The sequence below is a fragment of the Heterobasidion irregulare genome (assembly GCF_000320585.1).
Source record: "Heterobasidion irregulare TC 32-1 unplaced genomic scaffold scaffold_09, whole genome shotgun sequence".
NCBI lineage: Eukaryota > Fungi > Basidiomycota > Agaricomycetes > Russulales > Bondarzewiaceae > Heterobasidion > Heterobasidion irregulare.
Window position 1 is genome coordinate 1518658 of NW_009258205.1, and position 23238 is coordinate 1541895.

The 23238-nt window shown below is 54.9% G+C and overlaps 9 protein-coding genes across 9 annotated transcripts; 5 read left to right on the forward strand and 4 right to left on the reverse strand.

Moving 5' to 3' along the window:
• Window positions 1-108: 108 nt before the first annotated feature.
• Window positions 109-1515, forward strand: HETIRDRAFT_388331 (uncharacterized protein; the record flags this gene model as incomplete). The annotated part of the gene is made up of 3 exons (XM_009551934.1): window positions 109-543; window positions 624-897; window positions 1243-1515. The coding sequence occupies 3 exons, from the start codon at window positions 109-111 to the stop codon at window positions 1419-1421; spliced, it is 888 nt and encodes a 295-aa protein (XP_009550229.1). The 3' UTR covers window positions 1422-1515.
• A 3031-nt stretch (window positions 1516-4546) lies between these two features.
• HETIRDRAFT_325904 (serine protease S53) lies at window positions 4547-6792 on the forward strand (the record flags this gene model as incomplete). Its single annotated transcript, XM_009551935.1, has 10 exons — window positions 4547-4807; window positions 4873-5138; window positions 5196-5427; window positions 5484-5588; window positions 5649-5780; window positions 5833-5888; window positions 5944-6081; window positions 6142-6534; window positions 6610-6661; window positions 6736-6792. The coding sequence occupies 10 exons, from the start codon at window positions 4547-4549 to the stop codon at window positions 6790-6792; spliced, it is 1692 nt and encodes a 563-aa protein (XP_009550230.1).
• A 533-nt stretch (window positions 6793-7325) lies between these two features.
• On the reverse strand, window positions 7326-10302 carry HETIRDRAFT_39280 (glycoside hydrolase family 27 protein). The gene is made up of 20 exons (XM_009551347.1): window positions 9970-10302; window positions 9899-9915; window positions 9698-9839; window positions 9568-9628; window positions 9493-9505; window positions 9366-9427; window positions 9270-9311; window positions 9203-9219; window positions 9094-9132; window positions 8914-9002; window positions 8777-8821; window positions 8693-8708; window positions 8597-8633; window positions 8485-8539; window positions 8420-8427; window positions 8276-8363; window positions 8056-8169; window positions 7916-7993; window positions 7742-7828; window positions 7326-7636 (listed from the first exon to the last, which is right to left on the reverse strand). Exons 1-20 carry the CDS (start codon window positions 10277-10279, stop codon window positions 7451-7453), a joined length of 1506 nt encoding a protein of 501 aa, XP_009549642.1. The 5' UTR covers window positions 10280-10302; the 3' UTR covers window positions 7326-7450.
• A 790-nt stretch (window positions 10303-11092) lies between these two features.
• Window positions 11093-12001, forward strand: HETIRDRAFT_325214 (uncharacterized protein; the record flags this gene model as incomplete). Its single annotated transcript, XM_009551936.1, has 1 exon — window positions 11093-12001. The coding sequence occupies one exon, from the start codon at window positions 11093-11095 to the stop codon at window positions 11999-12001; it is 909 nt and encodes a 302-aa protein (XP_009550231.1).
• A 198-nt stretch (window positions 12002-12199) lies between these two features.
• HETIRDRAFT_164226 (uncharacterized protein) lies at window positions 12200-12748 on the reverse strand (the record flags this gene model as incomplete). The annotated part of the gene is made up of 1 exon (XM_009551937.1): window positions 12200-12748. The coding sequence occupies one exon, from the start codon at window positions 12746-12748 to the stop codon at window positions 12200-12202; it is 549 nt and encodes a 182-aa protein (XP_009550232.1).
• Window positions 12749-13577: 829 nt separating this feature from the next.
• Window positions 13578-15063, reverse strand: HETIRDRAFT_446142 (uncharacterized protein; the record flags this gene model as incomplete). Its single annotated transcript, XM_009551938.1, has 6 exons — window positions 13578-13601; window positions 13673-14005; window positions 14059-14198; window positions 14259-14334; window positions 14389-14546; window positions 14622-15063. 6 exons carry the CDS (start codon window positions 15061-15063, stop codon window positions 13578-13580), a joined length of 1173 nt encoding a protein of 390 aa, XP_009550233.1.
• Window positions 15064-15365: 302 nt separating this feature from the next.
• HETIRDRAFT_120113 (uncharacterized protein) lies at window positions 15366-18191 on the forward strand (the record flags this gene model as incomplete). The annotated part of the gene is made up of 7 exons (XM_009551939.1): window positions 15366-15597; window positions 15782-16075; window positions 16125-16393; window positions 16448-16660; window positions 16714-16884; window positions 17048-17321; window positions 17353-18191. The coding sequence occupies 7 exons, from the start codon at window positions 15366-15368 to the stop codon at window positions 18189-18191; spliced, it is 2292 nt and encodes a 763-aa protein (XP_009550234.1).
• Window positions 18192-18800: 609 nt separating this feature from the next.
• On the forward strand, window positions 18801-20630 carry HETIRDRAFT_120114 (cysteine protease C13; the record flags this gene model as incomplete). The annotated part of the gene is made up of 8 exons (XM_009551940.1): window positions 18801-18977; window positions 19070-19092; window positions 19187-19392; window positions 19480-19654; window positions 19752-19869; window positions 19920-20030; window positions 20099-20416; window positions 20499-20630. 8 exons carry the CDS (start codon window positions 18801-18803, stop codon window positions 20628-20630), a joined length of 1260 nt encoding a protein of 419 aa, XP_009550235.1.
• Window positions 20631-21760: 1130 nt separating this feature from the next.
• Window positions 21761-22596, reverse strand: HETIRDRAFT_441580 (uncharacterized protein). Its single transcript, XM_009551941.1, has 3 exons — window positions 22518-22596; window positions 22296-22372; window positions 21761-22232 (listed from the first exon to the last, which is right to left on the reverse strand). Exons 1-3 carry the CDS (start codon window positions 22529-22531, stop codon window positions 21955-21957), a joined length of 369 nt encoding a protein of 122 aa, XP_009550236.1. The 5' UTR covers window positions 22532-22596; the 3' UTR covers window positions 21761-21954.
• Between the last annotated feature and the right edge of the window lie 642 nt (window positions 22597-23238).

Here is a 23238-nt window from a genome sequence, read left to right on the forward strand (position 1 = left end):
TCTCTCTCCTCCCCATCTTTCTTTCTCCATCATACACACGCGTCTCTTTACAACCTATACATGAATGTGGGTATTGACGACCAACTTGCAGCTCGTCGAACCCCCGTGATGTCAAACGCGTCCGCCGGCAACGTGCCCACTAGCGCCAAACCGCCCATCATTATCCGCCGCCCTGCACACCCCAAGCCACACACGACCCGCGCGCACGTCTCTGACGATATTGATCCCTCACCCCCCCCACCGCCGCCTCGCGCACAGCCTTCCGCCTCGACATTTACATCCACGCCTCCACTTGCACCTGCACCTGAGCTGTCTACCGTACCCTCTTCGGCATCCATGTCGGCGTCAGTATCGACGTCAGACGGCGCAGGGGGGAGTGTAGGGCCCGAAGATGATGCGGATGACAACGGCACGCTAGTGCAGCCGCGCCCACGAGACGAGCTCGCACGGTTTCGCCAGTTGGTGCAGCCACCTGACATTCCGGGCGTTGTCGACTGGGGAATCCCGCCGCCGTCTACAGAGCCATGCGACCCCGCTATCGAGGTAGAGTCCATCCCTTCTTACGTTCCAATATCAAATACAAACAACCCACTCATAAACTTTCGCCTCGTGGTGGAAAACAGCATAAGCTCGCGCAGTTCCACGCGCTTAAGCGCGATCCCGCACAGCGCCGCCACTTTAATGATTCGCTCATGGCGAGCCGCGCGTTCCGAAACCCGCACTTATACGCGAAGCTCGTCGAGTTCGTAGCTGCCGATGAGCGCGCGACCAATTTTCCGCGCCGGGCTGGAGATCCCTTTGCCCTTGCCTCTCTTGCCGATGGTGATGTCATTGATAGCGCTATAGATGTGGATGGAGACGAGGGCCTGAGGCCAGAGTGGTTTGCAGATAATATCGGTGCGTGCACTGCTGTGCCCTACTCTTTCTTCCGTTCTTTCGAGCATGCGCATTGATGCGGGATCCCCGCCTATCTTTTTCGCATCTCATGGGTATACATTATTGGCTGTACGGGTGCCCGAATCACATGTCCAACGTCCGATGTCCCACGCCGCGATTCCTTCGCGCCTACATGACCTGACATACCACGGTTCGGCGTACGCAATACGACCCGGGACTTTCCATCTCGGACGCTTTCTCGGGCATACTTCCCACTAATACCCTATCGCTTGCGCGATCTGCCATTCACGCACATCCTCATGCACCTCCCCACCACCTCACCGCCCCCATTTTCTTTTTCGAAAGCTGAACTCCAAAAGCGGCGTTCCGAGCAGCACGACGCGGCCAAGCGGTCCAAAATTGACTTTGCGCCCGCGTCCGCAACGGTCGCACCGCCCACAGCTGCGCGGGCGAAGAATCCATACACGCAGTCGTACAAGGACGCAGGGTCTGGGAGACCGAGGAAGAAGAGCCGGTGGGGGTGAGTTTTGCAGGCAATCAGACTGAGGGTTGTGGCTTGCCGTGTTGCGTGTATTTATTCTGTCGAGTGTAATGCGATGACTGGTATTTTGGCTCCTAGCGGTGCAGGTGAATGCAGTTTGACCTACTAAGCGAAGTCCATGTGGTGTGCAGCAGGCAAGACCCCTGCCTACCAGATCTTAGACCTCGGGCATTGGCAGCACTCGGATTGATATATGATAATAATAAACTAGTAAGATATGAGCTATAAAGTGCTTGCGATATGGTATGCGGTTAACTACAAAAGGGGTGACAGTCCGTGAGTAGTACGACATAAGGATACAAAACAAAAAATCCGTTATAACGGAATGGAACTACTGCCATTGGCGCTTGCTGCTTCTAGTCACCCGAGAGTCTAATTTTAGTTTTAGGGCCTTGTTTGAACCCTGCCAAATTCCGGGACCATCAAAGTCAGAGGGTGTGGGCCTTTTCTTGCTCCCCTCCTTGTCTTGGATATCAACAATAATTTCCTTGCAATGATCATGTTGCCTGCCATCCCACACACTTAGGCTCCCACTAGTGAAAGAGAGTGACACATTGCGTTCTGTCCACTTGGAACAGAGAGCTCTAATTGTTCCTAAAAGATCATTTATTGGATGACTTTCTATAAGGATCTAGGGTTATTGCATCAAACCTAAATAAGATTTTAGTACAATTTGAAAATATTTAGGATTTTGAGTCCTAAACTGTAAGACCAGTTTAGGATCTAGGGGCTAGTACTGTGCATACTATGTATACTATCATCAACTGTTGGTGCTGCACACTCATCATAAACCACTATCTTGACAGTAATGATGATAGCAACAAAGAAGAGCTTGATACTCTCATATCAGGGAAAAGCTCCACATCAAATTAACCATATTAAGCATAAATATAGCTAGATTTCTGCCAATTACCATTCAGAATTTTTAGCTTACCCCCTTTTCTAATCCTAAAATTACAAGGTCTAATTAGAGCTAATTAAAGCTAATTTATTATATGGACATCTAGAAAAATATCAACCAATACACTCCTATGGCTTTTCTACTATTACTATACCTTTAATTATAGAGTGTATATAGAGCTCAATAATTAAACTAAAGCCACACCTTATAGTAAACTTGCCCATTACCAAAATTGAACCAACAACCTTATACCTGCACACTCTAGACTAGTGCTCTAAACCACTAAGCCACAAGGTCTAAGTCATTTACCTAGTAACCTAAATATATTGATATAAATAAGGCAATCTCAACATTTCTAATTTTCTTACATATTCATCTTTTATCTATCTTATATATAAAGGGGTCAATAAATGCCCTAAAAATCAGGGCTTTTGATATTTGAATTTGGGCATGAGACAATAATATAGTAAACCAATTGGAAATAAATAATACAATAAAAACAAGATTGTAGCACTTACATAATATGGATTTGGAATGTGTAAAATTGTAATTAGGTTGTAGATTCTAATGGGACTGTAGTAGTATAGACAATGTCACCTTTACTTACAGATTTGATTATAAAGTTAATTATGGATAATATATTATAATTAGCTCAGATTAGCATTTTGAATAATTAGATATAATTAAAAGAGGAGGTTTTTCCAGATGACTTGGTGTGCTTACAACAATTGAAAACTCTGAGTGCTCTTATACAGTTATCACTTGCCAAACTTAGTATGGTCAGAATCTCTGATTACCCTTACTAAGATATTCTATAAGTACAAACACCTTTTCCAAGGTATTAACACTTGAAATCATTTGTATTAGATTTCCAAGGATACTGTACTTGTGCAAGTCTTGTTGGTGTTGCTAAGGTCTCAAAGTTAGTCAAGCTTTTTTGCTGGTTTACTGATGCAGACATCTAGCCAGATATCCCCAGATGACCTAAGCATCTAGGACCGGTTATGGGTTTGCTGATGACTTGCTGTCGACGTCCACGACAAAACCCTTGGCTGCAGTCTCAGTCGGCACCATCAATCGTGGCTTGTGATCTGCATTGTCGGCAATGACAGGCTTGACTTGAGATTTGTAATGTAGGCTAAATTCCTTGTCCAAATTGTTATCACCTCCCTTCCGACATTCTTCAATGGTATCTAAGGTCTTCAGGGTAATCCACTTGCGGGTGACATGTCGTTTGGGTGCGCGTGTGAGGCATCCATGTAGCCCTTTTACCCCACCATCAGTACGTGTGACCACTTGTTCGTTGTCTGGCCTAATCTCGGAATAGGCCTTTATAGTACGTGTCCGAGCATCCTCAACCCCGAGTGGACCTAGGCTTGATCAGCATGTGAACGCCAGCCTGGGGTAAATGGCTCTCGGGATACTAGATTCAACAGCGGGTTTACCTTTGCCACCAATCTGTGCAGACGCATCAACCCACAGGAAATGCAGATCGGATGCACCGCATGTACTGCCGGCATCAACAGCAGTGCATTAATTGCGTGCGAATCTCGAGGAAAAAAAATGGAACACGTCGGAATCGAAGGCTCGGCACTTCATATGGAAGCAAATGAGTTGAAGCGCTTCCCGCAAAGTGGCTGCATATGCTGTCTCTGTAGAGTTGATGAGGGTAAGCTAGCCGGCCGAAAAATGAGAGATGTTGCTCGGAAATGTGTCTGATGCAATGGTGGCGGGAGTGTCGTGCATTTGACACTAGCCTCCACTTTGCCGACATATATGGCCACTGCTAAACAACGTTAGGTGAGTGCCGTCTGAAGATATGACGGCTATGACGGTTCGGAACGCTATGTCATGCAATTGCGCCATATGGATGTTCAGGGATTGCAGTGTCGTGAGGTGTGTCTAGTGACAATCCTCCGGCAATGTCCAAACTGACCATAGGATAATATCCTTCCGAGCTGCCATCTTCTGAGTGCGCGTTGTGTTCCCCATTCCCGTTGCAATGAACTCTTGACACCTCGTCATGAAAATGTCGACAGCGGTCTCACAGATCGAATTGTTCATCGACATTTGTTCAGACAGCACATCTGCAGTCTTGCCGAATCTTTTTTCTTTTGCTCATCAGCGGGCCTGGCCTTTGGTATAAAATAGTCAACACCTCCCTCATATAGTTTCAGAGATCCTTTCGTTCTCTAACCCCCTCCACCATGGTCAGATCTTTCGCTTTGTTGGCTTCTCTCGTTGCTCTCGTATACGCCAACCCGCATGGCGAACGTGCCATGCGTGTACACGAGTTCATCGACGGTCCTCCGGCCGGATTCGTGCACAGCGGCTCTGCCTCTGCTAACCTTACGCTCAGCCTCCGCTTCGCACTCGTGCAGAACAACTTCAAAGGGCTAGAAGATGCTCTCTACGCTGTCAGCACTCCCGGCAGCCCCCAGTACGGCCAGCACCTGTCCAAGCAAGAGGTACCGTACATAACACAGAATTCCACACCTGAATGTTGATCGACCTGTCTTGTCCATGGCATTAGGTCGAGGCTCTCGTTGCGCCGACTCCGGAGACTGTGGCAGCCGTTAATGAATGGTTGTCGTCTAACGGCATTGAGTCTTCCAAGGCTTCGCCTTCAGGCGACTGGATCTCCGCCCCCATGACTGTTGAGCAAGCCAACAAGATCCTCGATGCGAACTTTGCGACGTTCACGCAGCTTGACACCGGGGTCAAGGCCGTTCGCACCCTGTCGTACTCGATCCCCGACTCTTTGAAGGCTCACATCAGCCTCATACATCCCACCGTCGCGTAATTTGCTTTGGGTCGATCCTGTATCGTCGTTGATGGCTAAAGTGGTTCTGATAGGTTCCCTTTGAGGACGAGCAGGCCACCACTGACCAAGACGAATGTGAAAATCATCCCCAACCCACCTTCAAACGCGACTTCAGACAGCGTACCAGCGTCCTGCGCGAGCCAGGTGACACCTGTTTGCCTGCAGGCGCAGTATGGAATTCCTGCTGCCCCGGCTACGCAATCGTCCAACCAACTTGGTGTTTCTGCTTTTCTGAACCAGTTCGCTAGTGTCAGCGATCTTCAGGTTTGTTGTCATTTCGTGGTCTCTGCTCGCTGCGCTGAGTTCCATGGTTCTCAAAGGATTTCTTGGAAGAATTCCGACCAGATTTACCGTCCACGAACAGTTTTGAAGTTCTGAGTGTTGATGGCGGGGAGAACGATGAGAGTGATCCCGGCATCGAAGCGGTGGGTGTTCTTCGTATCAATCTAGTCAAAGCTCATGTCCATCGGTTCCCATTCGGTCAGAGTCTCGACATCGAGTATACCGTTGCTGTTGCATCGAACGTGCCTATAACGTTTATCACCGTGGGCGACGGAACAGCCACCGGGTTCTTGGACGAGATAAATGCGCTACTCGCCCTTGACAATCCGCCTCAGGTAGGCACCTATTCATGAGAGCAGCCACATCGTCGCCTAATCCATGTCTCAGGTCCTGACAACCTCATACGGTTTCGACGAGAACCAGCTCCCGAAAAGCATCGCCGAGTACGTGATTCTGCGGCGTTGAATATCTTCGACGACTCACGCGGTGCGGTTTCAGGAATCTCTGCAACTCTTACAGTCAACTGGGTGCTCGCGGAGTCTCCCTCTTGTTCTCCTCCGGCGACGGGGGCGTCTCTGGTAGCCAGTCTCAGAGCTGCTCTTCTTTCATCCCCACTTTCCCCTCGAGTTGCCCATAGTGCGTCCGCGTCATCCTCGGTCGCCAGCGTCCCCACTGACCGATACCACTCAACGTCAGCGTGACTTCTGTCGGAGGCACACAGGGCGTCAACCCCGAAGTCGCTGCCTCTCTCTCGGGGGGCGGCTTCTCCAACTACTTTGGCCGCCCGTCCTACCAAGCCAACGCCGTCTCCGCCTACCTGAACACACTCGGCAGCACCAACGCCGGCCGGTTCAAAGCGAGCGGGTCGCGCGCGTTCCCCGACGTCGCAGCTCCAGCCGAGAATGTCCTCATCGTGAGCAGCGGCGAGGTCAGCCCGGTAGCCGGGACGAGCTGCGCGAGCCCCATCTTCGCGAGCGTCATCGCGCTCCTCAACGATCAGCTCATCGCCGCCGGCAAGAGCCCGCTCGGGTTCTTGAACCCCCTGATCTACGACAACCCTAGCGCATTCAACGACATCGCATCCGGTGCGTGACGCTCGGGCTCTGCTGACACATCCCTTTTCTGGCGCTCACCCTCCTCCGACTTGCGGGCTTTGACAGGCAGCAATCCCGGCTGCGGCACCGACGGTTTCCCTGCAGCGGCCGGATGGGACCCCGTACGCTGCCCCTCTCCCTCTCTCCCGCCTCGCGCGCTGACGCTGACGCCCGACGCCCGACGCCTCGCCAACAGGTAACCGGCATGGGCTCGCCGAACTTTGCCGCCTTGGCGCGGGTCGTAGGCCTGTAGCAGCTATAACGGACGGCGCGCGGCGTCTGGGTGCTCCGCACCGATGCCGCCGCCGGATTTTGAAGGGCACGCTGGCTGTTTTCCTTCTTGAGAGCAGGGGAGGGGGGGGGGGGGGGGGGGTGGTTATCAAGCAGCTGTACATCAATATATAAAATTTTCTTGCCGAGCAAGGCGGGTGCGCATGTCCGGAGCCAGGCAGGGCCTCGTCGTCAGCGCACGAGTCCTCGACCGCCACGACATGCTCGGGAGCGAGAACGTCGTCCATACCGGGGACGGCATGCGCAGAGGGGGGGGGGCCGTAGGTATTCAACAAGGAGCCCGGACTCGTCGACTCGTGCGCTCACGCCTCACGCTTCGAAGCCTCAGGCCCCCCCTCGCCGAATCAAGGCATGGGGTGGGGGAGTGGAAAAAGGTCCCGCGGGCATCGCAGAGCCGCCCCCGGAAAGACGCAAAAAAAGTGTACCAAGACCGAGTCCATTCGCAAGGGTACATACACCACACGCCGCTCGTCGCTCGTCGCACCAAGAAACCGTCAATCGTACACACGCGACGCACAAGAAAACACACAGACGCAGAACGACGAACAACAAACTCGAACAAGAATCAGGATTTCCCCGCCACCGCCACCGCCCCCGCCCCCGCCACCGCGCCCGCGCGCTCACTGCCCGTCGTACCGCGTCCCGTTCGGCGCCATGCACCACTCGATGACCGCGCACGGCGGGCTAAGGCCCGCTGGCTCGTCGCCGGCATCGCGCAGCAGCAGCGCGACGACGCCGTGCGCGGGCACAGCCGCGGCCGTAAAGTTGCGCACCGCGGTGCCGTTGTCGGTGTGCGCCCAGAGGTCCTGGCAGCGGGCGGGCGGGCGAGCGGGCGGGCGTCGTATCAAGCGTCAAGCGTAAACGTGAGCGCGCGGCAAACGACGGTGCACAAAGAGTACAGCGAGACGCACCCGGACGCTGTACTGCCTCCCCGCGCGGATCCACGGCGACTCGGTAAGGCTAAACGTCATGTCCGCCGGTTCGTCGAGCACGTTCAGCTGCGGGCGCGGCAGTAAACGGCGAGCGTCAGCGTGCTGCACGTGCGAGCGAGCGAGAAAGGACGAGGGGGGGGTGGGAGCACGCACGAGCATGAACACGGTCCCGTTCTGCGAGCGGCCGCTCCAGTACTGCGCCGGGTACGTGTAGTCGTTCGTCCAATCGGGCTGCGCGCGCGCGCGGCCTCGTCAGTTGCTCGCTCGCTCGCTCGAGGAAGGGCGGGACGCACGTTTCGGCCCCAGCGGAAGGGCGTGAGGCCCGTGCCGACGACGGGGTCCTGGTTGATCGCGATGATCTCGCGGTTCGAGAGGATCTCGAGCGTCTCGGCCGTGATGCTCGTGAGCTGCGCGCGCGCGCGGCGGCGGTGGAGGAGGGTGACGAGGCGACGGTGGCGGTCAGCGACACGGCACACGTCCGAAAAAAAACCCCCCCGCGAGAGGGCAACGCACGTCGGTCCCGATGAGCAGCGGGCTCTTCATGAGCGCCCATGCGGTATAATGCGACTTTGCCTCGTCGTACGTGAGGTCCCCGTTGCCGCTACACACACGCGCGGGCGTCAGCAGATCCTAGGGTATAGATCGAGCGGCACGCACACTTCGAGCTATCCACGACGACGGCGAGTGTGAGCGAGCAACATAAAAAAAAAGCGCGCGCGCACGATGTCCATGTCGTTGTGCCCGTAGAAATCGGACGCCCATGAATAAAACGAGTTCCTGCGCCGCGGCGGTGAGCAAGCGAGCGAGGAGGTGACGCAACGGGGACACACGCACTGGTTGATGATGCTCGACATCGCGTCCCAATGCGGGCCTGCGCGCGCGCGGCTGTCAGACCCGCGACGCACACGCGCCACACCGCACCGCACGCACCTATATCGTCCGTCGTCTGCCCCGGCGCGAACGAAGAAAGCAGATCAGCCGCGGCCACGACGCAGAAACACCACGCGCACTCACCCGCCAGCTCTGGCCAAACTCGCGCGCCCACAGCCACGGCTGCTCCTGCTCGCGGGCGCGTGCACACACGCACGGCATCGGCCCACGAACGACTGGGGTCAGACATGGGATACGGGAGAGAAGCGAAGAGCACGCACGCGGCCCCACTGGCAGAGCGAGAACAGGAGCGGCGGCGCGCCCGTCTCCTTGGCGACCTTTTGTATCGCGTCCGCCATGCGCTCGTACTCTGCGCGGCGCGACGGGGTCGAGCGGAGAATAGCAAAGTGAGTACCCGGGGCGGCGCGAGATGCAGAGGACTACGACGGGACGGGACGTACTGCCGACCATGCCCTGACGCAGGACGTCGTCGAATGGGACTGCGGCGACGGGGCGAGCGGGGTGATTAGGGCGCGGGCTGGACAAGACGCGAACAGGGCAGCGACGAACCTGCGCAGTTGTCGTACCTGCGGGCGGGTCAGCGCGGCGGCGAGGAGCGGCCAAAGGCGGTGCTCACTTGAGATAATCGAACCCCCAGTCGACGAACGTGCGCGCGTCCCTGTGCGCGCGGTCAGTGTGTCGGGCGGGCGAGCGCGGGAGAGAATGCACGCACTGTTCTTCATGCTGGAAGGAGCCGGGATAGAGCTGGCAGGTGAACCAGCCCGAGTCGCTGTACTGTAGGCGCGGGGTCAGCGGGGCGTACGACTTGCGCGGGGGCCGGGAGAGAAAGGGGGACGCACGATGCCGGCTTTGCTGTGATGGGGAGCGTGAAGCGGGTGTCAGGGGCGAGAGTGAGCGGGAGGGAGGGAACGCACAGGCCGAGGGCGTGTATCTCGTCGGTGAGGTTCTTGAGGCCCGAGGGAAAGTCCTGTTTATCTGTGGGCGCGGGGGCGGGGGCGGGGGTCAGCGAGGACGGGGGGGCGGAGGCGCGAGAGGGGCCATTACTGGCGAGGACGGCGCCGTCGGCGGAGCGGTTCTTCTCTGCCCAGCAGTCGTCGAGGTTGATGTGGTCGTAGCCGAGGTCTGCGAGGCCGAGGGACTTTACGAGGCGGGCTGTCTGGAGGATGATGGACTCGTTGATGGCGCACTGGGCGGGGCGGGGGGTGAGCGGGGCGGGGAGGGTGGGACGAGGGGAGGGATACGCACGTGGTAGGCGTTCCAGGCTGAGGCGGGGTGAGCGCTGGGTACGGGCGGGAGAGCAACGAGGAGGGACGCACTGTTGTAGCCCATGGCGGGGAGCTTACCGACGCGGTCGTGGAGGGCGTGAGCTGCGCCCAGAGGGGCGGATGTGTGATCGCGGAAGGGAGGCGCGCGGAGGGCGAGGGCGAGGGAGAGGGAGAGGAGAGCGGCGGAGAGGAGCATGGCTGCGTATCGGGCAGCGCGGGCGGGCGGGGAGGAGACGTGTGGAGGAGCGGAGGGGTATAAGAGAGCGGGGGGGAATGGAAGAGAAGGCGCGGGGCAGCCCTCTCGCTGCTTCTCGCTGGGCAGGCCGCGCCCGTCGACGGCCAGTGGCAGACCAGAGCTCATCGTCGATGGCGAGCGCGCGCGTGACCACGGCCGAGCAGGAGCAGGCAGAGCGCGAGAGCGTCACGTGGGGCACGCGTCACCGGCCAAGATCCGCGACTCCCATGCACCTCCTCACGGCGCTTCTCCTCGACTCTCCCTGCCGTCACCGCTGCCGTCAGTCGCGCGCACGTGAGTCGCGTCCTCTCCCTGCGAGCACCGTCCTCGCTTCCCAGGCCCCTCTCGCGACAGAGATCTCCCAACCCCCTCCAGCTCCGGACAGTGACCCAGATCGAGTTCCTTCACTGATCAGCATGTCGACCATGCCTGCGCCGACCGTATGCGGTCTCACCTTTGCGTCTCGGTGAAGGGTGAGCAAACTCCCCCCCCCCCCCCCCCCGCTGCCTACAGCTCAAGCACCCATGCCCGCAGCTCACACGCTCACAGACATCCACGCCGCTTTCAGCGATCCATACCAGGCACAGGGCGACGACGTCCTGCCGGCCATCATGGTCCACTGTCACCACTCGGAGCGCACCAGGCCGCACAACTACTCGCTCGCCATCCTCCAATCCTCCGGCATGGCCAAGTCCCGCACCGTCAACATGGCAGCCCACAGGCGCCTCGCCTTTCTTCTCAACATGCGCGGCGACAGCTCCGCCCGCCGTCGCCCGCGCTCCGGGAAGCCTATCCACCCCCAGACGTCGCCGCTCGTGGTCACTTTGCGCGGCTGCAACTTGCTTCCTATTCCGACGACGACGTCCAAAGTCGCTCGATCAGCGAGGCAGCGGATGCCGCGAACGAATTCCCAAACGCGGGCGACCTCGCTCTCGCGAAATGGTGGCGTGCGGCGTCCTACGAACCCGTCGTCGAACGGGCCAGATCGGTGAGCTCTCGATCGGTAGGCCGCGCACGGCGTCGTCGACAGACCGCCGCATCTCGAGGGCTACTCCGAGTCCTCTCAGGTCGGCCTGCCGAGCTCTTCTGGCGATCGCCGCCCGTCTGGAAAACTCGCCAGCACCGACCGTCAAATTTTTCATAGCGATCGACGAGGCGCGCGTCTTCGCTCCCCGAGTGAACAACTCTACCGCCACACGCTCCGTGTATCAAAACCTGGGCACGGTATCATCGTGGCTCAACGCCGACCCCGACTACAGGAACAAGCCGCGCCCAAGCCCCTCCCTCCCGTCACAGAGCTGCCCCTTGACGCCTTCGCAACCGGTACATACAGCGAGCTCAGCGCGAACGGCCCGCTCTCCCTCGACTCGGTGTGTGTCATCGGTGTCATCGCCAAGTTTGGCCGACCACTGTGAGGCCCCCCACCCCCGCGCCCACCGATGTCCCATTCACGGACCCCTCATTCCAGGTGACACTCCCTCTACAAAACTGCCTGCAACACACGCGACGACATCATCGCGCGAGCACTTTATGCACACGGGGACGCCGTCGGACCCCATCCTCGCAGAGGCCGCCGCACGGATGCTCAACAAACACCGATCGCTCGGGCCCGCAACGCTTCCCGAAGCCTTTCGGTGCGGCTATCTCGCGCGTGGCGACCGCGACCGCGACCGCGGGGAAACGGTCACCCGCCTCCTGCGGACCATCGCGCACGACAGGGCCACCGAGGCGCTGTACGGCATGCGCAGGTCGGAGCGCCACCACCTCCGCTTCCACAGGCCCGTCTCCGTGCTCGCCTTTCTCAAGTCCCCACCACGCGTCCATCCCGCACGCGACACCCGTCGGTGACCCCGCAGGCACCCCTGCTCCAGGATGTCTTCAAGGACGCCTATCTGAGCTTCACGCACTTTGCGTTGGCAGCGGACAGCGAGGTCCTCCGGGTGTCGCTCGGCTGCTCCTCCGAGGCGCCGCTCTCCAGTGCCGGGACGACCAAGGCGGCGCCGATCTTGTTCGGGGACCCGGCCGCCACCGAGATCCGGGAGGAGGCTACGTCGGCCACGCAAGGCCACACCCAAAACCGCAGACACCCTCCTCCAGACGACCCGCCCATCGCCCGCCCAAACCACGATCTCCCCGTGCTCTCCCGCCACCACGAGCTGGGCGCCTCGCCCAGCGGCGTGCGGTGCGTCGAGAGGGAGGGCTACCCGTACGGTCTTTGCGCGGATGCGCAGAGGCGGCACTATCGCACAGTCGCGTCCGGCGCGAGCTCCGCGACCTACGCCGCGATCCCGCCCTCGGCAGACGGCGTCTACGCGTCGCTCTTGGCCTCGGCCCACGTGATCGACGATTTCCCCCGCGCGGGTCTCCCGGGCTCGGGTGCTTCCGGCTCTGCGATGCGCTGAGGATGGATTCGCGTGGTTTTAATTCGGGTCGGTGTTCGGGCCCCACGCCGCTGCTGTGTTTGGATCCGTGATTGCGGGACCCTCGCGTCGCCCCGTGCGATGCTATGACGCGTCTGGGGAATTTCCGCAGCGGCGCTCTTCCCTCCAGAACCAGAACACGTTGATGTGTCCCGTTGGCGCCCTCACAATGCATATGTGTGTTCGCATCGTGGAGGAGGGCCGTTTCTAAGACGGGCGATATCTCCTTACCGGCAGGTGACGCGCGAACATTCCACCGAGGCGTCTATCGACGCTCGCTTTGCAGTAAGTGCCGATGGTGTTGAGCGAGACATCGACGGCAGAAAGACTGCGTTTACCAACGAGACGTTAGGCAAACGTGATACGGTGTATGATATATATTCATAGGTGAAAACTTGAGAACATCATGCAAAATACGGCCCAGTTTTCATACTGAAGCACCTCCATGTGGTGGGAGGAACGACTAGAGAGCGGTATTTGTAGTGGCACGGTTATTGCGGACTGACGAAGGAGAGATTGTGGCATGGTGGCATTGTTGCGACAAGTCGCGATGTGGCTTGGAGCATTGACTGGTTGCCAATACATATGAAAGAGAATACTAGAGTGCTACAGGATCTTCGAGAGTGGTATAGGTACATTTGCAATCTTTCGACTAAGAGCGCTAGATGATCCTTCGTCTCTTCCTAGGGCGGTGTTCAGCGCAGTCTCTCATTCACTCGTCGTTTTCCGGAGCACGTCGCCTTCGCTGTTTGGACTCCTGCGCACAAGATGATAACCACTGTTCTATATGTCGAACCATATGCTCACGATACTCTCGACATCGAGGGCCATCTTCCGCTTCATCCGAGCTATCACAAGTGAGCAAGTCATCGTCGCTGTCCAGGCCGGCCGAATGCTCATCGTGCAATCCGCAGGGTTTGAGGATCTCCTTGCAGTAGGCGCACCGATGAGGCGACCAATCGTGTTTACTATAGAAGCACGGCCCTGAGCAGGATGCGGGAAACCTATGGCATTGATTTGGGAGCTTGCTGCATGCAACAGAACGAAGCACATTGCGACGAGTGCGAGGGGCCGATGCGAATGTCAGAGGTGGGCGTACCTGACACCAGGTATAGTACGCGTCCCGCATGATTTCCAGCATGTAAGCAGCTGCAGTCTCGGGAAGACCAGAAATCGCGCAGGCGATCGGAGTCAGAACCTCTAATTCTCGATGGGCTAACTTTGGCCCCGCATCACAAATCACAAAATGGGGCTTGACATGCGAGACAAGGGTGGGCAGCTTGTCAAAAGGATAGGAATAGCAAGAGGATGCTGGCGTTTTTTTTGACCTGGGATTGGTAGATCGAGCTGGTCGATCGAAGCGAGTGATAGAGGAGATAGTGTTGTCCAGCGGCAGCAGTCGATACTCAAATGTTTCTGCGCCATCATAGATCTGATGAAAATTATCAGCAAGGCGGTAGTCAGTGCTAACAAAGGCTGCCACACCTGCTCAAGTGGCGCTCTGTTCGCGTTTTCGGGCAACATGGAGTTATCTGTGCACTGTGTCCATATCTTGTCCAGGACGTCAAAGGAAGGGAGCAGCAACCACCGCCCACTGTCAAATGACTCCAGCCAGTCATCGCGCACTAAATGTCGCAAGAGAAAAGGTGAACTGAGGAATGAACAGGGAGAGCGACGATACCAACAATAGATTCTGTTTGATGCACCATCAAGCTCAAGCGAGTCATATTTCATACCCCACCACCATTCCAGGCGTGCGAGCTGTACTCACCTCAGGATACAAGTATATTTGGCCGAAGATTTGAACACACACACCAGTTTATTGTTCCTCCAAAGATGCTCGTTCAATACATAACAGGGTTTCACTGCCGCCTTCGTGGGTAGCTCGAGGGTCAAAAGACATCGTTCAATATCGGAACAGTCTGTGTTCGTTGGTGTAGCACTGTGTTGATCATGGATACCTTCGGATATTGCTACGACAGTACATGTAGATAGATTTTCAATCAGTGATCAAACCATGATTCAATGAATATGAGGATGTGACATACCTATCGGTTGTTTCAGAATGCCCTTTCGGAAAGATTTTTTCGAAGCTGTACGTGTATTCGCTTTCTTCGCTGTCAAAATCTTCCTTTGTGCTGCAATCTCCTTCAGCTCACCAGTTCTCACCGGTGCAGCATTTCTCGTCGACGCAGCAATTCGCTTCGTTGAGCGAGGTTTCTTTGAGGCGTTCGCATTCTTGGCGGTGGAAGGCATATGATTGGATGTACGCAGTGCAGTGATACGCTCCAGTCGATGAGCGTACCAGTGGCACAAGCACGCACTGGTCATCGCGTTCGACGCGCCATATTTGCAGTTGTTTAGCACATGCCCAACGCGGTCCCGCGTCGTGGCGCCCTCTCCCGGCCTTCTCGATGCACTCACGCGAGCTTTGAATATCTTGCCCTTAGCCCTCGAAGCGGTTACACGGCATTTGCGACTCGGCCTCATTTGAGAACAGCTGATGTTCCAAGGCCCGAAGCGACTTGATGCCACTGGTGTTGAGCAGCTCTGTGCGGGCCTGCGAGAGCTCGCACGTAGTCTCCATTGCTGACCCTATACACGGAAGACAAGTCGTTCTAGGGGAGGCAGTCAAGCCTCGTCGAACTCGGGCTGAGATGACCTCGCATTGCCGGGATCGATCGATGAGGCCAGGTCTCACTATAAATTCGGACCCGCAACTCGACGACTTTCGCATCACCCTAGATCTTGTCCACTTTCATCAAGGCATCGCTCTACTCACCACATACGCCATGCCGCTCGAACTTGTGGCCGACACTCATGACCACTCTCAGTGCACGCACACTACGGCGGTAGACGAACTCCTCATTGGAACGCCATCAGTCATATCGCTGGTGAAGGTGATGACGTTGCTTTGCCCGCACATGATTTCAGGAGCAAACTGGAGGGCCCATGACGCTGAACTTGAAAAGCTCTTCCTCAAATGCAAGAAGAAGGGGTCCGTGGCAGATATGCGACGGCTTAGTGAGTGCCACCTCCAATATGCCGCACTCCCTCGTCAAATCCCGATCTGAACTCGCTCCCGATAGAGAGTTTTCAAAAGCCAAAGATAGATTTGAAAACACTGTCTCCAGCATTGAGTGGGTATAACGAAGCCGCCGCGATCGCGGGATATCTGACCGTCGTCTCCGTGTGACCTAGTGAACAGTGAGTGCAGCCATCATTGTCCACGATCGAGAGATGAGAGCGAGAGCTCGTGCATCTATAGACATCCATAACGCATTCAGAGATTCCTATCAGGGAGAGGGTCATCAAGCCCTGTTGGCCATGATAGATTCTTATTGCGAATTAGGGCCAGCAAAAGCTATTCCACCCTACAACTACTCGATAGACATGCTTCGATCCTCCGGTATGGGCAAGTCTCGTACGGTCGACATCGCAGCGCGAAAGCGGTTTGCGTTTCTTCTCAATCTGCGGGACCCCGGGTCGGTCGGTACTTTCTGTGAGTTGCTCATCGTAAGACCCCTCGAGCATATATGAATTTCATACAGCTTATCCACCTACCGACATCGCTGTGCGAGAATTTTTTTCGCACCTGCACTCCACCGCGCTTTCGGACTCCCAGGTTCAGCTTCGATTGGGCGCATTCTTCATTGCTCTTTTCCGAAAGGCAACGACTGAGCTCAAGAGGTTCCGGCCCACGACTGCAGACGACACCGCGCAATGGTGGCACACTCGGATGGAAGAAGGTAGTTCTGCAGAGAGAGTCGGGACTAGACGGGCGGCGTTGTATGAAGAGGCGATCGACGATGCGGAAACGGTGAGCCGTCGTTGGGTTCGAAGGCTCGTGACTCGCTCACAGGTGTGATCGCAGATCGTGAAATCCGGAGGCTTCCATATTAAAAGCGCGCAAGAGTTACTGGAGACAAGCTGCCAAGGCCTCTTGGACGCACTCGAGGATGCACGAAGCGAGGGCTCGCCAGTCACTCCTGTCAAGTTTTACATATCCATCGACGAGGCACATGTTATGACGGGGAAGTTGAGGTACTTCCCCCATGCACGCACCGTGTATCAAAACCTGGGCACGGTGCTAACGTGGCCGGGCCGCTGCCTGTCTTCACGATATTCCTTTCCACGAAGTCTCAGCTACAAGAACTGGCTGTGCCAGCATATTTACAGTCTTCCTTTCGCGTGGAGCATGGCACTATGCTTTCCCCCCCTTTCACAGAGCTCTCATTCGATACGTTCGCGACTGGTCTGTACACCAGCCTCAAGGAGCAGAGTCTGAATGAGCCGGTCTCCCTCAACTCGGTTCACAATCTCGATGTCATCGCCAGATCTGGGCGCCCATTGTCACTTTCTTGCCTGAAACTGTTCTGCCCGACTCACCGAGTCTCTTTCTAGGTGGTGTTCTCTCTACAAACATGCCTATACGAAGAAGGACTCGACCATAGGGTTCGCAAAGCTCAAATAGCACGAGCCATCGGCGGGAGATGATCTGAGCCTGACTGCGAAAATGGCCTGCCTCTCCGTGCGCATCCTGCTCGATTTCGATTCGGTCGACGAAACTGGACGAGCCACCGTCTCTGAGCTCGTGGAGTGGCACACGCGCGTCGTGTTTGCAGTTCCCAAGCACCGCCAATTCATGCGCACGAGAACGCCGTCGGAGCCCATCCTCGCAGAGACTGCAGCGAGGTTCCTTAACATCGACCGTCATGGAGAAATGCAGCTTCGGATCGATGAACTAGGTTCCAATTTCCTTGCAGTCTCTACAGGGAGGATATCTGGCCCTTAGTGAACGCGGGGAAATGGTCACTCGCCTCCTGTGGATCATCGCACATGACAAGGCCATCGAGTCGATGTATGGCATGAATGTATCGGAGGGCTACCTCCGATTCCACAGACCCATCTCCGTCATCGCCTTTCTCAAGTCTCTCTTTCACGAGGATCACCACAAGGAGATCCTGAACGCGACACCAGTTGGCGGTCCCAATGGTGCCTCTCTCGAGGAAACATTCAAAGACGCCTATTTGAATTTCACTCACTTTGCCTTGGCTGCCGATAGCGAGGTTCTTCGAGCATCACAGATCTTTCAACTGCTTCTTCGAGGCACTGCTATCCAATGCCGGAACAACAAAGACATGATCCATCATGTGGTGCCCATCTTATTTGGAGATCCAGCCATGACCGAAATTTGGGAGGATGCTGCGTTGGCCATGCAAGGTCACATCAAAAATCGGAACACCCCTCGAGACGGCCTGCGGATCAGCCCGAACATCACCCACCCAAACCACGATCTCCCTGTACTCTCTCTTCAACACGAACTAAGCGCCTCGTACAGCAGTGTGCGGTGCGTCGAGAGAGACTCCTACGGTGTTTGCGCGGGGCCCGACGGTCTCGATGTGCAGAGACGGCACTGTCACATAGTTGCGTACGGTACGAGTTCCGCGACCTATGCGGCGATCCCTCCCTCAACAGACGGTATCTATGCCTCGCTCCTGGCCCCGGCCCATGTGATCGACGATTTTCCTCGAGCGAGTCTCCCGGGATCGAGGAAGATGCTGGATCAGATGCTTCCAGCTCTGCAATACGCAGAGAGGAGTTTCTCATGGTTTTGATCTGAGTTGATGTTCGGATGGGTTTTGACTCCACGCAGGGATACGCCGCGACCATAATTGAATCCATTTGCATCGGTACTTTTATCATGTTCTACTTGTATAGTGTAGACAGCAGAGGGAGTTGAAGAGAATTTGCTGCTGCTCTCCACAATGTTCATGATCTTGCCCCTAGTTGCGTCGATATAATTATATGAGATTTTCGCCCAGTGCGATGCTAGAATGAGTCGGGTGCATTTCTGCAACCACCCTCTCCCATCCAAGACTAGGACGCTTTATTGCGTCCCGTTGCTGCCTTCGAACTGCATCAGTAGGCGTACGTGTGTTCGCATCTTGGGGGAGGAACTTTCAAAGATGTGACATTCCCTTACAGATGACGCGAAAACACGCTCATCAACTCCACCGATGCATCTAGCGGTGCATGCTTGTTGACCATGATGGCTTTGCAGTAGTTTTTATTCAGCAGGTGCTAATGGTGTTGAGCGAGACATCGATAGCACAAGAATGTTGAGTCGGTGTTGGTATTCCCGGCAGAGTGTTCCCAGGTGTTCCCTGAAGGCCTGAAGGCTCAGATCTTATTTCCCACGACCTCCGGGTTCGAACTTGTAGTCAATGCATCTCTCTTTCCTCCCCCAACACATCCTGCTCCTATGTCTGCTCTCTCACATCCGCCTTGCTATTTCAGCTTGGCCCACCGAGGGCCCAGACTCTGATGTCCGACAATTTTTTGATCGCAATGCGGTTGGCGCCGCATCCGAGTCAGAACACACTAACAACTGGGCAGTGCTCGTATGTGCATCGCGCTATTGGTTCAACTATCGAGTAGGTGCAATCATCTTCACTTTATGGAAATGTGACTCAGTTATTTCCTTTTGGCGCAGCATATGGCCAATGCTCTAGGAATGTACGTTCGAACCTCACGCCCACTGCCGCAAAGCCGGGATGCAAATACTTGTCTAACCTCTTCTACTCCGCCTTCTCCGTGCAATGCATTTCAGGTATCGCACTGTGAAGCGACTTGGTATACCCGACTCAAATATCATTCTCATGCTCGCCGATGATGTCGCATGCAACGCGCGTAACCGCTACCCGGGCTGTGTTTTCGCGAATAAGGGACGACATCTGGACCTCTATGGGGAAAACATCGAGGTTGACTACCGTGGATACGAAGTTACTGTCGAGAATTTCTTGCGTGTATTGACGGGTACGTACCCGACGCCGTCGTGCCTGTGCGTGGCAGCCTATGCGCCTACCCCTTGTCATCTCACCCCTTGTCATCTCACTGCGTTAGGTCGTGTCGAGCCGTCCGTCCCACGTTCGAAGCGGCTCCTCACGGATGACCGCTCCAACATCTTCGTGTACATGACTGGTCATGGTGGGAACGAGTTCCTCAAGTTCCAAGACAACGAGGAGATCAGTGCGTTTGACATTGCTGATGCGTTTGAGCAGATGTGGCAGAAGAAACGGTGAGCAATCCTTCCATCGTCATGTCGCGCTTCCTTTCGCCGGGGCTCACGGCAGTTTCACGACTTTTCATTTGTGCTCTTGTTGCATCCGCGATAGATACAACGAGATCTTCTTCATGATTGATACTTGTCAAGCCAATACAATGTACTCCAAGTTCTACTCTCCTAACATTCTGGCAACGGGCTCGTCTGAGATTCGGGAGAATTCATACTCGGTAGGCTCTGCGTCATGATTAGAGCGCTATAAAACTCACATTTACTATAGTACGAGAACGATAATGATATAGGCGTCGCCGTAATAGATAGCTTCACGCACTTCGTTCTTGATTTCATGGAAGGCATCAACAAGACGAGTCATGCAAGTATGACCGACCTCGTGAGTGTTCTTTTTCTCCTCACGATTTGGGTATTCCTGTGATGCTCATGCATATTTGTGTGGCTCAGTTTTCAAAGTATGACCCTGTGACAATCCGCTCGCATGCAGGCGTCCGTGCTGATCTTTTTAACCGCCCGCTGGAGCGCACACTCATCACCGACTTTTTCGGCGGCGTCGCGCATGCCGAAGTTCTTGCTTCATCTGTGGTCGACACTGGCCTCTCGATACCACTGAGCCAAAATCACCCTCTGGACGGATACTCTTCTGAAGAACAATTCGTCGAGAATGTAGAAGTGGAGTTGTGGGAAGACGTCTCGACTATAGAGAGCGATTCGGCACCGTGGACTTTGAGAGCATGGGCGTCGCTCTTCGTCGTCGGTGGGTTGGTGGGTTGGGTTCGACTCAACAGTCAGTGGCGGGCATAGGATCTGTTGCACACCGTGTATGTACTCCTGTCTCATACCTAAGCCGACGTTCAGTTCACCCTCGTTCTCAGGCGAAGATGGATGCAAATTGGTGTCCTGCTACGGTGATCTATACAATATCATGATACCTTCCACATTGCTATCCTTCGAGGATACAGTCCATAATTCGAAGTGATGTGACAAGCTTTGGATGAGTCAAGGAAAATGCATAGTTGGTATACAAGGCCGTGAGCGTCAGCTATGGATCAACTCCAGAACCTTAAAGAGAGCGATTTCCTTTCGGAACATACGCTGACTCGTCGAGAATCCTGCATAGTATATGGAGTTGATCGAACTGTGAGGTCTGTAGCTCGGTGCGTTGTGCCACGTGCACTTATGGAGATTCAAAATGGGCAATGCTCAGTCCTGTGGCCATTGAACTTGCCAGTATTCTCCGCTTGCTGTCTCGGAAAAATTCGCAGTACCACTTCCACGTATACTTGGATTGACTGTAGCTGAAGATGTCTACGACACTTCCAGAGGACAAGGGATACCGACAATGCTGCCCAATGCTAACAACGCGGTTGGTAACAACTCACAGCCAGGCTATTGTCTTTCCCGCCGATCCATGACGCTAGTACCTGCTAGTACTTATTTATATTGTTGTTGTCTTCGACATGGCAGATCAAGGATTCTTCCCGGGACGTGCTTCGATGATCTCCCACTACGGCAATCACTTTGATCTCCTGTGGGCGGTTCATAATGATCTTGAAGCCATTGCAACGCCTTACGGCCGCGCTCTATCGCTGAGCATGTTTCTATCACCCACACGGTTGGCGAGTCAGCTCTCGTTGCATGATCTTGGAGCATATATGTATATGCCTCAATACAGCTTGAGTGGGTCGTTGATGCCATGCACTTCAATTCCCGCACACTTACAAACAAGTCCCCTGCTACCACTAGGTGATGTTTCCGACGGCAAGTGTCAGGATGTGTACACTGAATTGGGAGGGAGGACCTCAAGGCTTGAACTCTCCTCGGAAGATAGTGGAGAAGATGTGTTTCCATTACATGGTATATTTTCGTCTTTGCACTACAATTTGTGTAATACATGCTGTACTTGTGTTCTCAGTACAATATGTGTCAAAGAGAGCCGGCAGCAGAACATCTGTAGACCATTGATGTCTCACTGAGCAGACAAGAATGAGAGATTGAGTAAAGGATTTCCACCTACGATGCTCACCACCATGGACCACAACTGTGATGTTGATGAGAAGGTTCCGAGCGTTTTCGACATGAAGCAAGCTCGTCTAGCCACTCTTTTATGGAGAGCAAAGCGCGAATTGCTATGTAATGGCTCACAAGGCGAGAGGATGAGATGGACAAGATAAACAGAAGAATGGATACAAAACTAGCAAGAAAGCCAGAGGTTCGTGCAGTGAGACAAACGACGTACTGCATTCAATAACATCGGATCGCGCATCGCTATTCCCACATCCGTTCAATGCTCCATCGAACGACTAGAAACCCCGGCCCCGGCCTCGTCCACGTCCACGAGAACGACCCCTGTCTCCTCCGCCACGACCACCACGACCCCTTCCGCGTGTATCTTCCTTCTTCCTTCCCTTCGGTTTAGGCGCATCGTCGACAAGAAGAGTGTCAAGAGGCAAGGAGTCAGGAAGGATAAAGTAACGGATGTTGTTTCCGCGGATTGAAAGCGAGTCGAGGGATGTCGGATCACGGTTGCGAGCGGTCATTTTGACCGTTTTGAGATGAGTGTTCATTTGCATGTCGACCCCTTTTTGGCGAAGAAAAGTAGGACATCAGCCTGATATCGAGACGAGATGATGTATAAACGTACCAGTGATCGTCCCATGGACGACGCATCCGTTTTTGAGTTCAATCGTTACAGTCTCATTGTTGAGTTTCATCAAAAATCTGTGCAGAATGCGGCGATCAGTGCTTATCCAGGCGTACCCGCACAGGGAGAAAACGAGGAATGTGCGCAGGTAGAGTGACTGTGGAATGAAGGATATACAGTCCAACTTTGTGGAGCAATATGAAAAGAAAGCGAGGTATTCACCTTACGAGCTTCATGGTGGTAAATCGCCCAAGTCGACGGCGATATCGTTCGGGAGAGGAGTATGCTGGGGACGACGGCGAGGACGACGGAAGAGGCGTGGTAAGCTGAGTTTGAACTCTGGAATAATTACCGACCTGTGGATGTCTCTTCCACCGCTCTTTCGATTTGTTACTACAATGCTCAGTTTTACAAATCATCTGCTTTTCCGGCCACAATGCATTGTCAACATCCTGTCCCCAGCATCTCATGTTGCTTACTTGGATGGTTCGTAGGCTAGCTAACGCAAGGTTGATTCTACTGGCTCGTTTCATCAAGGGCACTAGAGGGCACTTGACTCCCGGCAGATCAAATTGGCCCTCTCCCTGTTCTTGGATCGGTCATCTTGACTGTCAAAGGCTCGGCCTGGCTCGACGCGTTTCAATGGAACTAATATTACCTGGTCACCTTGTCCCGGGCCGTTACCATTCTGTAGGGGCCTCTTTATCGTCGCAGAAGAGATTCCTCATCGAGTCCTTCTAGCCCTGACGTCCTACTGCTCATGTATAAAGTCCGCATTCGCTGAAGGAAGGTCCTTGTGATGCCCTTGATGATCATGTGGTTAAGCGATCTTATGTCTCCTGGTACTGCTCGGGCAATACTCGGAGCAAGATGGTTTCAGTACGGTGTCATCTACTCTGTTCACTGTTTTTGACAGTCATGCGGCATTCTTGTAGAATTCTCT